This window comes from Dipodomys ordii, unplaced genomic scaffold, assembly GCF_000151885.1.
Source record: "Dipodomys ordii isolate 6190 unplaced genomic scaffold, Dord_2.0 Scaffold73, whole genome shotgun sequence".
In the NCBI taxonomy this organism is placed as follows: Eukaryota; Metazoa; Chordata; class Mammalia; order Rodentia; family Heteromyidae; genus Dipodomys; species Dipodomys ordii.
In genome coordinates, this window is record NW_012267289.1 from 11032504 (window position 1) to 11047967 (window position 15464).

The following is a 15464-nucleotide window of genomic DNA, read 5'->3' on the forward strand; positions in this document are numbered from 1 at the left end:
GCTGTAGCTCAAGTGGTAGAGCGCTCGCCTTGAGCTGAAGAACTGAGGGACAGCGCCCAGGCCCAGAGTTCAAGCCCCACGACCGACAAAAAAAAACAAAAAAAACATTCTACTCAATTCTTGCTACATCAAATAGAATAGTTCTTCTGAAATGGTAGTGAAGAGTTGTTATCTATCCTTCCCAATCTACTAGGAAGGTATTTTGCTCAATCAAATAAAAATTTTGTAACAATGTCAAATAGCTGTAAGAATTTACTTGCATACTTTCTATTTCTGTACTTATTTTCCATAGATTACACATTTGAATATTGTATAGAACACAAAAGCCCAACCACTTCTTAGCACTTAACTTTTTTTTTGTTGATTGTGGGGCCTGAACTCTGGGCCTGGGTGCTGTCCCTCAGCTCTTCAGCTGTAAACTAGCGCTCTACCACTTGAGCCTCAGCCCCACTTCCGGCTTTTTCTGCTTATGTGTTGCTGAGGAATCGAACCAAGGGCCTCATGCATGCAAGGCAAGCACTCTACCACCGAGCCACCTTCCAGCCCTAACACTTAAATTTTTGAATAAATGATTTTTTTTTTGGGGGGGGGGTCCGGTCGTGGGGCCTGAACTCTGGGCCTGGGCGCTGTCCCTCAGCTCTTCAGCTCAAGGCTAGCGCTCTACCACTTGAGCCCCAGCGCCACTTCCGGCTTTTTTCTTTTTGCTTATGTGGTGCTGAGGATAATCGAACCCAGGGCCTCAGGCATGCAAGGCAAGTGCTCTACCACTGAGCCACCTTCCCAGCTCCGAATAAATGATTTTTATCACTTGGCTTCCACAATAATTGTGATAGTAGGGGGAAAAAAGCAGCATGACAGTATGAATATCAGTATGAACAGGGTAAAAGCAGAATAACAGAATAAATAAAACAGATTTGTTGGATCTGGGAAGGTGACTCAACGGTAGAGTACTTGCCTTGCATGCATGAGGCCCTGCGTTCGATTCCTCAGCACCACATAAACAGAAAAGACCAGACCAGAAGTGGCACTGTGGCTCAAGTGGTAGAGCGCTAGCCTTGAGCTGAAGAGCTGAGGAGTTCAAGCCTCAGGACCAACCCCCCCAAAAAAATTTGCCCATGAGCTGCTAAAAAGATTCATTCCATTCATTATATATTCTACTCTCACACTAAAAAGCTTCAAACAGAAATACTATGAGTGTTATTGGTAGCTACCCAGGAGGTTGAAATCTGAGGATTGTGGTTCAAAGCCAGGCTGGACAGGAAAGTCCGTGAGACTTTTATCTCCAATAAACCACCAGGAAAAAAAAAACAAAAAACAAAAAAACACCAGAAAACTGGAAGTGGCACTGTGGCTCATGTGATATAGCACTAGCCTTGAGCTGAAGAGCTGAGGCCCAGTATTCAAGCCCCATGACTGACTTAAAAAAAACAACTTTCATTGGTTCCAAAACTGTTTTAAGAGTAACAGCGGTGTTCATGATTCTATGCAAGCTAGTGCTACTAGAAACTTGTCACTGTGGGCTGGGAAGGTGGCTCAGTGGTAGAGTGCTTGCCTTGCATGCATGAGGCCCTGGGTTTGATTCCTTAGTACCATATAAGCAGAAAAAGCTGGAAGTGGCTCTGTGGCTCAAGTGGTAGAGTATTAGCCTTGAGCTGAAGGACAGAACTCAGGCCCAGACCTCAGGCCCCATGACCGACAAAAAAAAAGAAACTTGTCACTGTTCCAAATGGCCCCAGGCTGGCTAATTACAGAATTTACCAAGGAAACAGTCATATTTCCACATCTGGTAACCCTCCATTTTCAGTAACAGAGGCAAATGTATAACTTAGGCACGACCTTTTCTGACCAAAATCTAAATGACTGGTTCTTTTCCATTACAGGGTTGTTCTTCTGAATAATGATTAGGATAATAAATTGGCTTTTCTCACTGTGTAAATCCTCTGGAAACATATTTCACTAACATCCTAAATAGATTTCTTTCAAATTATGATCTGAGAAAACAAATTAAAGAGTACAATAGGCAATCACTCCTTAAAGAGGCAGAAAGCTGAGAATATAAATTTTTCTGACATTTTATAAAAGTGAGTGACTCCTAAATATACACCAACTAATGCTTTCTTTAAATAGCATGTTAGAATAGAATACAATGTTACAGCTTTACCTGGCATGCATGTGGCTTTACACCTGTATGTTTTAACATATGTATTCGAAGAGAATACAATTTAGGTAGCGTTCTTCCACATATGGAACAAATAAATTCGCGTTTGGTCCTGCCCTTCTCAGATGATGTTCCTGATGCCTCGTTAGATGTGGAATTGGAGGAGGATGAACTCGGAGCATCTTTTCTGGTATGTCGAATAAGATGTGCACGCAACGAGGCACTATACTGAAACTGTTTTTTACATAACTAAAAGAAAAAGTAAACAAGATTCTATCTAAATATATTTCCATTACAAAGTATTAAGTGAAACCTGACCCAATTTCAACTTTGTGATTCTGGTTACAATAATTATAATCAACAAACACATATATTATGTAAAAGATGACTATGAGGTGTCCAATCATAAAAATGAAAAAGATAAAATTCTTTACCTTTAAAGAGATTTATAACTATAGAATAAGACCTATCTGAAGAAAATGTGAATTATTTAGGAGGGAGTAATCAGAGCAATGAGGAAAGAATGGTCTGAGTAGAATAGTAGTAGCAGTGGTGGTGAGTAGTGGATCTGGGAGTGCAGGTCAGTGGTAAAGTGCCTGCCTAACAATGTCTGTGGCCTAACAATATCTGAGGCCTAAGCACCACCAAAATAAAGACTAGGACACAAAACAGAGTCCCTGTATCATTACTAAGAGCTTTAGGTGGAGAAGTATGGGCTAGAGATAGCATAAAGGTTAAGACTGTGAAGGTCCTTGGAAACTATAGTTGCTGGAAATTTGTGAAAGCTTTCATTCTTCTAGACATCAGTTATCTATGTTCATCATCTACAATATTTCATTTTTAGAAAGTAGTAAGCTAGGCACTAGTGGTTCATGCCTGTAATCCTGGCTACTTAGGAGGCTGAAATCTGAGGACTATGGTTTGAAACCAGCCTGAGCAGAAAAGTCCATAAGACTCTTATCTTCAATAAACTACTCAGAAAATCCAGAAGTGGCACTGTGACTCACGTGGTAGAGCACTAGCCTTGAGCAAAAAGAAGTGCAGAGATAGAGCCCAGTCCCTGAGTTCAAGTCCCAGGACTGATTAAAAAAAAAAAAAGTAACAAAAAAAACTGGTTTCCTGACCTATTACCTACTTTTTCTACCAGAATTAACTTTTTTCTTTTCTTTTTTTTTTTTTGGGTCATGGGGCTTGAGCTTGGGGCTTGGGCTCTGTCCCTCAGCTCTTCAGCTCAAGGCGAGTGCAAGTACTCTACCACTTGAACCACAGCGCCACATCTGCTTTTCTGATGGTAACTGGAGATAAAGAGTCTCACAGACTTTCTTGCCTGGGCTGGCTTTGAACCCTGATCCTCAGATCTCAGCCTCCTGAGTAGCTAGGATTACAGGTGTGAGCCACTGGTGCCCAGCTTCTACATTAACACCTAATAAAATGTAATTGATAAGTAAATGGATGTATTTCTGACCTGTGTAGGGAATAATGACAAGAAAAAAGAAAAGCCTGTATAAATCCAATATAAAATTACTTTTTTCACAAATATTTTCAACACACAACTGGATGAATGCATGGGTATAGAATCCAAAGATACAGACAACTGACTCTGTCTGGTTATTTCATAGATGTAATTGTTCTATTCCATTTATCTTTTAAATTATACCTGTGGGGTTTGATTTTTGAAATAAGTTATCAGGCTGGCTACAAACTCAAGATCCTCCTGCCTCAGTCTCCCAAGTGCTAGGATTACAGCTTATACTACCACATCTGATCTTTGTAGATTTTTTTCTATATAGTGTACCTTCACTGTACATAGTTCTCTTCAAAAAAGTTATAGTTTTACCTTTTCACGAGAGAAAAGTATCTCTGGTCAAGGAATAACAATTATCTTGACTTTCAAAGTAACTGGTATTACTACCAATTCTTGAACTATTTAGCAGTTCTTCAATACAACTGGATTGACTTGTAGCTTTCTCAACTAAAAACCTCAAAATGAGTCCTGAGAAATTTGCTCAATCACTTACTTCACTTATTAGCGTTCAGGGTCTAGGTCTTTCTATTTCCTGTACCCTCTTATAAATATGTATTTTTAAAATGATCATTCTCCTGTTGTTTTACCAGGGTATAAAAGAAAGCACAGGTAATTCACTGAATATCTGAGTACAAGGAAATGGCATGTATGAAATAGATGACTCTTACAGCAATATCAGAGAAATGAAATAGGACAACAGTGGGAGAAAAAACCAACCAGCATACTATACATTAAATTTACAGTAATCTTGATTTATTAGTTTTCAGATACTCACCGGACATTTGTAATCTCTAGCTCTTTCATGTTTCAGAGTGTGCATTATAAAAGCATACCGTCTCTGAAAAACCATTCCACATTCCCCACATTTATGGGATGCTTCTTCAATGTTCTCCTTGGTGTCCCTTTTTGGTTGTTTCATCATTTTCCCTCTTTGAACTAATTTCTGGGCCACCTTGTTAAGAGACAGTAAACACAATTCAAGTTTGTACATTTTCATTTTTTTATGTCATAAGTCATAAACTTCTAATGAAATACTTCAAATTCCTACTATCGTAGTGATATTGGTACTTCAAACATTAAACTGCTGCCTTGTACCCATCCCATAATTTTTATCATAAACCTAAGTTCATCACTAGGATGCTGTCAACCTAAAGCTGAAATTACAAATGACCACCTTTTGTAAATCATACCTGTTGGACTGCTGACTTAGGAACAGCTTTCCGCTTCTGGAGCTTTTTTTCCATGCCCTTGTGTAGTCGGATATATCCCCCTTCATTAACAGACCGCTGCCGAAGCCTACTTCTGTAAGTGTCATCCTCAGGGCCAAGGTCTTGGTTTGCCATTGATGCAACTAGATTTTCATGATCTTTTAAAGGCTGCTCAAGGTTTTGCGTATCATTTGGAATGTCTTCAGCACAGTTATCTTCAGCTGATACATCATTTCCCATATCACTGTCCTCGTGAGAGCTACTGATTACATTGTCTTTCGAAAGTATAGGATTTGTATTAGAAACTGTGTCATCTCTGATGTTTGAAGCTTCTAGGTCTGCCTCGTTTTTCATCCCTAAAGCAACAGATTCTATTTCAGGATGGGAGTCAGCTATACTTCCTGCAGATGATATAGTAGCTTCAGCCTCTGAAGAAACCTGGGCCTCAGGCTGTTGTCTTACCTCTTCATTCTGCTCAGCTTCTGGCAACTCTCCATTTACTAGTAGTACAATTTCACAACCTCCATGTTCACTAGATACAGTGTTTGTGGTTCCTTCATTGCTAGCCCCAGGAGGTGCTGTACTTCCATTCTGTGGTGGCAGGTCTTGGGTAGATGCAACTGTTTGTACTTCACCCTTTTTATATACTGTTAGCTGCTTCTCTTCCATTAGTTTATGCACACTTTCACAAATTTCTAAAACTTCTGACATGAAGAGATGACGAGCTAAGATAGCCACATCAGCCATGCTACAGAAGTCAAAACTCAGTACAGAAGTATAGGCAAATTCTAGCAAAGGAAGGAAGCTTGCTTTACAAAAACCTGCATGAAACAAGAAAGGTAGGGGACAAAAAAGTTAGTCATAACAAAAACACTGTATAGGAACAACTGATATAGAATTACGACAAGATAAAAGAAGTGGCAATTATGGCCATTCATTCTATAATTAATTACCCATGAATTTTGCTTTCTATTCTGGCTGCTTATCAAATGTTGACTAACTCACTTTTATGAGCTGAATCTCTCAATACCTAATATAGAAAATAATATCAGACTTACTATTTCGAGTTGTTGTAAGGTAGTCCTTTTCAAACTTTATTCCTTAGAACCCTGGGGATTCCTCAAATTGCCCTCAAGAAATAGCTGCTGGAGATTGGAGGGTAAAAAAGAACAAGGGAGGGGCTGGGAAGGTGGCTCAGTGGTAGAGTGCTTGCCTCTAGAGAGGTTGGTAAGTAGTCAGGGTTCAACCAACCTCACACTTCAGTAAGTGTAGCTATATTGTCTATTTACAGTAGTCCATTTAATTGAACAGAGTATTCTACAACTAAACATTAAGAAACAAGATTTAATGCAGGGGTCAGTTAACTCTTTCTATATAGAATGAGATAATGAATACTTCAGGTCACAAAGTGCCTGTCACAACTACTCGGCTCTGAGCTCTGATATACACAATGGGAACTGGCTGTACAAATTTCTTTGTGAAAAGGGGGAGTAGGGAGAATTGGCCCTTAGGCTATAGTTTGCATATTCTAGATCCCAGGAATAAAATTACCGTATCTATGGGGTATTGCATTCTAATTTTATGTAAAATAAAAAAGTCAGTTTATTTCTTTTTCTATATTCTCAGTGCTTTACTTTCAAAAGCCATTTCTAATTCCTAGTAATCATGTAATTTTTAAAAACAAAGGAAAAAAATCCCACGACAACAGTGATGATTCTTATACTACCTTTACAAATAGACAACTGGCTGGAAAGGTGGCTCAGTGGTAGAGTGCTTGCCTCGCAAGCATGAGGCCCTGGGTTCGATTCCTCAGTATCACATAAGCAGAAAAAGCTGGAAGTGGTGCTGTGGCAAGTGGTAGAGCACTAGCCTTGAGCTGACGAGCTGAGGGACAGCGCCAAGGCCCAGAGTTCAGGCACCACGACCACCAAAAAAACAAAACAAAACACAAATAGACAACTAAGAAATGATACAGGAAGCTGGGTGCTGGTGACTCATGCCTGTAATCCTAGCTACACATGAGGTTGAGATCTGAGGATCATGGTTCAACACCAGCCCAAGCAGAAAAGTCAGTGAAATTCTTGTCAACCACCAGAAAGCAGTAATTCAAGTGGTAGAAGATTAGCCTTGAGCACAAAATCTAAGGGACATTACCAAGGCTCCAAGTTCAAGTCCTAGGACCAGAATATGAAAGCAAGAGGGGGGGAGGGTAGAAGGAGAGAGGGAGAGAAAACAGGAGAGAAGAGAGAGAAAGAAAGTAACAGGAGGAAGAGGAAAGGAAGAAAAAGAGAGAAGGATGGAAAGAAACTGCATAGAACAAGATATGTACCGCAGTGGTAAAGTAGGTATTCAAGGCCCTGGGTTTAATTCCCACTTACCTTCTACCCCCAAAAAACAAAAAGGAAAACTGTATACTTTCCTAGAGTTTTATTATACAATCCAGGAAATATTCTTATCCTCCACCTTATGCTGTTCTGTGTTGAGCTTTTTTCTGTTTTTTGTTTTTTTTGGGGGTCCGGTTGTGGGCCTGAACTCTGAGCCTGGGTGCTGCCCCTCAGCTCTTCAGCTCAAGGCTAACACTCTACCACTTGAGCCTCACCACCACTTCCAGCTTTTTTTTGCTTATGGGTGCTGAGGAATCGAACCTAGGGCCTCAAGCATGCAAGGCAAGCACTCTACCACTGAACCACCTTCCCAGCTGTGTTGAGCTTTTCTAATATAATTAACTTCCCATTTCACTGAGACCCAACCAAAGCAAGCTTTTATAATCTCTTATTTCTTGCTCTCTAGTTTTGACTCAAAGGATATAGTGTGAGACTTTTATATACAGATAAGAGGATTTACAAATGGATGAATTAAACAGATATACTACATATCAGGATAAAAACCAAGGAAAGAGATCAACATTATCCTCATGGCTAGTTAGGTAATAAAGGACAATCCCCAGGCCCCAGTTTCCCTTAAGTAGTTGACAATCAAACAGCCTGAAACCATGTTAATCCTGGCACAAATTTTAAGACCAAGAAACTGAACGTAAGAATACTCCTTTTAAAAATAAACCACATAGGGTTGGGAATGTGGCTAGTGGTGGAGTGCTTGCTTAGCATGCATGAAGCCCTGGGTTCGATTCCTCAGTACCACATAAACAGAAAAGCCAGAAGTGGTTCTGTGGCTCAAGTGGTAGAGTGCTGGCCTTGAGCAAAAGAAGCTCAGGGACAGTGCCCAGGCCCTGAGTTCAATCTCCAGGATTGGTAAAAAATAAATACAAAATAAAATAAAAATAAATAAAAAATAAACAAAACACAACAATGAAATACTGTATTATGGTCTATTACCTAATTTTTTTTTTTGTCAGTTGTGGGCCTGAACTCTGGGCCTGGGTGCTGTCCCTCAGCTCTTCAGCTCAAGGCTAGCGCTCTACCACTTGAGCCACCGCGCCATTCCTGGCTTTTTCTGTGCATGTGGTGCTGAGGAACTGAACCCAGGGCCTCATGCATGCAAGGCAAGCATTCTACCACTGAACCACCTTCCCAGCCCTACCTAATAAATTTTAACTGTAACAATAAGCCCTGCCCTACAACTAACTACGCTAAAAAAAAAAAAAATCTATCAGCACCCTTTACCTTCCAAGAATGGGAAAATAAAATTTTACAAAATGTCAGAATGTGAGTCACAGTAAGTTCCTATTATGAGAGCATGTATGCATAAATGAGCTTATCTATTTTAATTTTCTAAATTTTCACTTGATAATTCTAAGCCACTAAATTCACCTAGTAGGAAAAGGAGAAAGCAGGAGAGAGGAGGAAAATAAAATAATTATCTGACATTTTCCTCCACTGAAGTTTGGATTCAAGCTCATGCTTGCTAAGCAGTTATTCTACCACCAGGCCATGCATTAGTCCTTGCATGGGACACCATAGCCACTCAGTTTCTTCTATTGGGATACATTCTTAAAACCCCTTCTGTCACAGGTAACCCCAAACCATGATCCCCTGTTCTCAGCCTCCCAAGTAGCTAGGGTAACAGACTTGAGCTACCAATACTCAGCCAAATATGTAATTTTTAAATAACATATTCACTTAGCATAGTAATATCGATGCATTTGTAGATTTCTCTCAAAAAGTTCAAATCCCAGAAATACTTCTAGTACAACTGTTTTCTATAGCTCTATCTTAGAAACCATGCTTAAGAAGACCCTGTTTTTGCTTCTTGGGAGTAGGGGTGAACAAAAAAGGGTGCAGAAAGGGAGGAAGGAAGGATAAACAAATACAATCACAGTATTCAATATACAATATGTAGACAATGAACTACGGAACTTGTAGGCAAGGACAAGAAGGGGAAACTAGGGTAAAGTGAAGGAAGGGGTGTCATTGTCCAAAAAAGAAATGTGCACATTTCCTGAATTATGAAATGGTAACTCCCCTGTACATACCTTAACAATAATAATAAAATTGATTTTTAATATATATTTTTATTGTAAAGATACAGAGGGGTTACAGTTACATGAATAATGAGTACATTTTCTTTTTTTTTTTTTTTTTTTAATGAGTACATTTTCTATTGAGCATTTTTACCCCCTCCTTTGTTTTTCCCCTACTATCCCTTTCCTCCCCACCTACCCTTCCCCCCAAAGTTGTAAAGTTCATTTTCAACATAGTGTCTTGTACATCTCATTGTTACAATGGATCAACCTGTATCCTTATTTCAGCATTTTGTTATTTCCCTTCCCCTCCCCAAATCAGAAATATGTATATACAAGATGCAGAGCCCAGAATCAAATACAGTGAAAACAGGATATTTATACCATGGGGGAAGAACATACAAAAGAAACAAAAAAAATCCCATAGAATATTATAAGTACATTAAAAACAAAAGCAAGAAAGATAAAACCTCATGTGTCCCTATCTTAGGGTTCATTTCACTTAGCATTATCTTATATGGTCATATGTACATAACTTTTGACCTTTTCTGCTTGTCCTAGACATATACTAGTTATTGCAAATAAGGTTAACCATGTCCCAGGGCCTGGCACTGTCCTTGAGCCTCTCTGTGCTCAAGGATTGTGCCCTACCACTTGAGCCACAGCGCCACTTCCGGTCTTTTCTGTTTATGATACTGAGGAATCAAACCCAAGGCTTCATGCATGCTAAGCAAACACTCTTCCACTAAGCCACATTCCCAGCCCTAAAAATTAAATTTTTTTTAAAAAGGCCCTTTTCAATAGGTAGTAGGCTTCTGTATATGGGCCTCTATTAGCATAAATTCTGTTTAGAAAACAACTCTCTCTTCTAGAGTGTACTTATTAACAAACGGCAGGATTAAAAAAAAAAAAAAATCTTACCAGAAAGATCCACCACAGCCTCGTGACTGGAAATAGCTCCTTTCTCAATAAAAAGATCTCGAAAATATTCACTATTAGCTGACAAAACAGACTTATGTGCTTTGTACTCTTCTCCTTCAATTAATAAAGTTACATCACAGAACTGGTTGGAAAGTCTCTGCTCATTCAGCTGTTTCAAGACAGCCTGGCAATGTTTTGGAGAAGAACGCTTTACCACTCCTTTCGTATCAACCTGTCAAAATAAAGTTTGATATCAACTGGAAATCTATTCCCTTTTTCCAAGTGAAGAAATAATCTGTTATTCTTTCTTTTACCTACTGGCTTAAATAAGGCACAATATGTTTGCCTCACTATTTTCTATTTCTTTTTACTGTCAGAAATTTGATGACATATAAAACTAGCATAAACCAATAAACAAAAACACAAAGTAATCAAAAAGTAGCTAAAGGGCTGGGAAGTTGGCTCAGTGGTAGAGCGCTTGTCTTGCATGCCTGAGGCCCTGGGTTCGATTCCTCAGCACCACATAAGCAAAAAGAAAAAAGCCAGAAGTGGTGCTGTGGCTCAAGTGGTAAAGTGCTAGCCTTGAGCTGAAGAGCTGAGGGACAGCGCCCAGGCCCAGAGTTCAGGCCTCATGAACGGACCCAAAAAAAAAAAAAGTAGCTAAAAATCTAGTCAGAGTAATTTTACTTCCTGACCCACGTACTACTCCAGAAAAGTATTGTCTACCAATACCACTATTTCATTACAAAACAAGGGAAATAAGGTAATAAAAAGAAACTTAAGCTGGGTGCTGGGTGGCTAACACCTGTAATCCTAGTTACTCAGAAGGCTGAGATCTGAGGATCGCAGATCGAAGCCAGCCCAGGTAGCCAAGTCCATGAAACTTTTTTTTTTTTTTTTGGCCAGTCCTAGAGCTTAAACTCAGGGCCTGGGTACTGTCCCTAAAGTTCTTTTGCTCGAGACTAGCACTCTACCACTTAAGCCACAGCACCACTTCTGGCTTTATCTGTTTATGTGGTACTGAGGAATTGAACCCAAGGCTTCATGCATGCAAGGCAAGCACTCTACCACTAAGCCACATTCCCAGCCCTCCCTGAAACTCTTATCTCAAATTAATCACAGAAAAAGCCCGAAATGGCACTGTAGCTCAAGTGGTAGAGTGCTAGCCTTGAGTAAAAAAAAGGAGCTCAGAACCAGTGCCTAGGCTCTGAGTTCAAGCTCCAGGACTAGCACCAAAAAAACCAACCAAATAAACAGTTAAAGCTGAATGGAAATTGTCACTTACAAATACAAGTTCATGTTTGGATACTGGCTTCTTTTTTGAAGACTTAGGAGCTGTAGTTGGAGGTGAAGTAAAGTTGCTCAGGTCATCCTCTGACTCATTACTTTCTTCTCCAGATTCAAGGTCTAGTCCCAATTCTTCCAACATTTCTGAAGCATCTGATATTGGACGGGAGCGATCTAGTTTCTCCTGGCATTTGCTACACTGTTTGATATAATCTTTGACTTGCTTTAATATACCTGCAGTAAAAATAAAGTTAATACTGTTCCTACTCGAAAACAAAGAATAGATTTAATCTGTGTATATTAATGTATGCTCAAGTGACTCTATGTAAACACACCTATGACTGTAGAAAATATAAAGATACTTAAAAATGTAAGATACTAATTTTTTTAAGATACTAATTTTTATGTATTCATTTATTGTTGGTTATGGGGCTTGAACTCAACTCAGGACCTAGGCACTGTCCTTGAGGTCTTTCACTCAAGGCTCTACCATTTTGAGTCACAGCTCCACTTTCAGTTTTCTGGTGATTAATTGATATATGAGTTTCATGGACTTTCCTGCCCAGGCTGGCTTCGAACCCTGATCCTCATATTTCAGCCTCCTGAGTATTAGGATTACAGGTATGAGTTGCCAGTGCCTGGCTAAAAGATATATTTTTTAAAAAGATATATTTTTACATTTATAAGTATATGAATAACAGTTTGTTTTCATGCTGTGATACATGGTTTTTGTTGATTTTCAGTTATTCACTTCTCCCATTATAAGGCAATTTTATAGGCTTGCCCACTTCCATGTTACAATGTATCCATAAAATAAAACCTTTGGTGGTCAGGCTCTGCATGATGTTTTGGTGAAATATGGACCACATATGTGACAAAGATCCTGCATTATAATATACTCTGGGAACATAGTAAGCCATAGCCTTTAGATTCATACAAATACTCAAAAGATTCTCCAGGGCTGGGAAGGTGGCTCAGTGGTAGAGCACTTGCCTTGCATGCCTGAGGCCCTGGGTTCGATTCCTCAGCACCACATAAGCAAAACAAAAAAAGATTCTCCATTCTTTTGACCTCAGATAAGACCATGCAATTCATTTAGCCAAAGGAACATGAATTGTTTAGTGTGTCAAGACACAAGTTTTAAGAGGTATTTAGATTTTCCCATCAGTTCCTTGATCTTTGTGCTCTGTCTCTGTGTCTCTCTCTCCTCCCTATTTTCCCCCTCCTTTCCTCTCTTTTGGTGCTAGTATTAGGGCTGGAACTCAGAGTTTGAAACACACACACACACACACACACACACACACATATGAAAATAAGCTAGAAATGGAAATATGGCTCAAGTGGTAGAGCACTCTTCAACCAAAATGCTCAAAGAGGGCTAGGAATGCAGCTTAGTGGTAGAGGGCCTGCCTTGCACTGGTTCAAGATTTCTCAGTACCACATAAACAGAAAAAGCTTAAGTACTGCTGTGGCTCTACTGGTAGCCTTGTGCAAAAAGCAACTCAATGACAGCACCTAGGCCCTGAGTTCAAGCCCCAAGACAACACCTCAGATGGATATTCTTTAACCTGACTTGAAGATGGGGGAGGAGGGAGAAATTCTGTAGCCTATAACAGGCTACAACCAAAACTTGTAATGAGAATGTAATTTTTTTTCCAGAAATTTCTCTTACTATCTACACCAAAAATAACAGCACCAAAAAACAGAATATTTTGTGATGGCATAACCACTGCTTTTAGACAAAACTAGTTAGATCTTCTGCCAAGGTGCTCTTCTGGTGTTTCTCCTAAAATAACATCATTAATCAATCGGATTAAGGATGTTCAGCCTAGCCTATAATTTATTTCTTTTTTTCCTGAGTCTAAGCTCAGTAAACAACCTTTTATGAGCAACTTGACATCCAAAGGGCCATCACAGAACCTTGTTGGGAATACATAGAAATGTGTGTTAACAGACCATAAAAATCTTGTCTTCTAGCCGGGCATCAGTGGCTCATGCCTGTAATCCTAGCTACTCAGGAGGCTGAGATCTGAGAATCCCAGTTCAAAGCCAGCCCGGGCAGGAAAGTCTGAGAGACTCTTATCTTCAATAAACCACCAGAAAACCGGAAGTGGCGCTGTGGCTCAAGCAGTAGAGTGCTCACCTTGAGCTGAAAAGCTGAGGGATAACTCACAGGCCCAGAGTTCAAGCTCCATGACCAAAGGGGGGGGGGGGGGGGGAGAGAACTTGTCTTCCTTAAAAGGCCTTAGAAGTCAATAAGTGTAATCCAGATATAAATGCCACAAACTCACTGAATCATGAGTTCAATCCTCAGAACTGCCAAAATAAAACTCTACAGCAAAATACTTTTCCTAAAATTGTTTTATTTATTTATTTATTTATTTTGGTCGGCCGTGGGGCGTGAACTCTGGGCCTGGGCGCTGTCCCTCAGCTCTTCAGCTCAAGGCAAGCGCTCTACCACTTGAGCTACAGCTCCACTTCCGGTTTTCTGGTGGTTTATTGGAGATAGGAGTCTCACAGTCTCTCCTGCCCGGGCTGGCTTTGAACCGTGATCCTCAGATCTCAGCCTCCTGAGTAGCTAGGATTACAGGCATGAGCCACCAGCGCCCGGCCTAAAATTGTTTTATTAGATGGCTGTTTACTATAAGTTTCTTTTATCAGAAGTGCTTGGATCCAAATATTTCTGATTTTTGTTTTTCAAGTTTTGGAATATTCACACATGCATAATGAGAAGTACTAGAGATAAGACAAATCTAGATAAAATTCATTTGTGTTTATTCATTATGTTTATGTACATATTTTGAGATAATGTAATATAATATTTTTAGTGTACCTAAGTTTTAACTGATGCTCATAATATTAAGTCACATGTGAAACTCCAAATTGGTGACATCACCTGTGGTATTCAATCTACAAAACATAACCTCTTCAAAACTTCACTATATTCTTGGGCTGGGAAGGTGGCTCAGTGGTAGAGGGCTTGCCTTGCATGCATGAGGCCCTAGGTTTGATTCCTCTGCACCACATAAACAGAAAAAGCCAGAAGTGGCATTGTGGCTCAAGTGGTAGTGTTAGCCATGAGCTGAAGAGCTGAGGGACAGTGCCCAGACCCAGAATTCAAGCGCCACCACCAGAGACAAAAACAAAAACAAAAACAACTTCACTATATTCTTGAGAGAAAGAGTTAAAAATGTAAATTAAAAAGCTGGGCTCTTGTGGCTCACATCTGTAAATTCTACCTACTGAGGAGGCTAACATGAGGATTGCTCTTCAAAGGGAGTCTAAGCAGAAAAGTCAATGAGAATCCAACCAGAAAAAAAGCTTGAAGTGGAGGTTTTACAAGTCAAGCGGTGGAGCACTAACTTTAGGAGGGAAAAGCCAAGCACATGGCCTTGCATTCAAGCCCTAGTAATGGCACAAACAGGGAAGAAAAGATGCCCAAGCTGAAAGAGTACTATAGTCTTTATTAATAAAAGGGGTAACCACTATTCATATATTATTTTCTTAAAATCAGTGTACTACAGTCTAATTTATTCATAAATGAGGCAAACACTATTCATATATTAATTTCTCCAAGCAACATATGAAGATACAGAACCCTTAACAAAGCTATTCGTTATTTTTATGTGTATCTGTAAACTGTTACTAATTCTAACTGTACCGTTTTAGCATTTACCAAGTTTGTGAAGAAGGATAGCAGTTAAGCCAAGGACACCTGTCCTCTCTTATCCGGGTTCCCAAGGAGTCAAGAAACTACAGATATAAACTATATTATTTCCTGGTTGTCGAAAAAAGAAACCATAGAAATAAGTATCTTTCCTGGATGTATATAGGGCTTAACATTTCCCAAGGCGCCTGACAGAGTTAGTGGAAGAACTCTAGACATTCAGTTAATCTAAAACCGAGGTCCAAGACAACAATTTACACAATTAGTCTTATGGCTTC

The 15464-nt window shown here is 39.6% G+C and overlaps 1 protein-coding gene across 1 annotated transcript in view; it reads right to left on the bottom strand.

The window, feature by feature from the left end:
* Nucleotides 1-15464, bottom strand: part of Zbtb11 (zinc finger and BTB domain containing 11) — a 31092-nt gene that overhangs the window by 13516 nt on the left and 2112 nt on the right. Inside the window, exons 2-6 of the mRNA XM_013024099.1 lie at nt 11518-11753; nt 10233-10464; nt 4874-5712; nt 4459-4635; nt 2162-2407 (exon numbers count right to left, since the gene is read on the bottom strand). Of these exons, the coding sequence (XP_012879553.1) occupies nt 2162-2407; nt 4459-4635; nt 4874-5712; nt 10233-10464; nt 11518-11753 (1730 nt within the window). The remainder of the gene's footprint in view (nt 1-2161; nt 2408-4458; nt 4636-4873; nt 5713-10232; nt 10465-11517; nt 11754-15464) is intronic.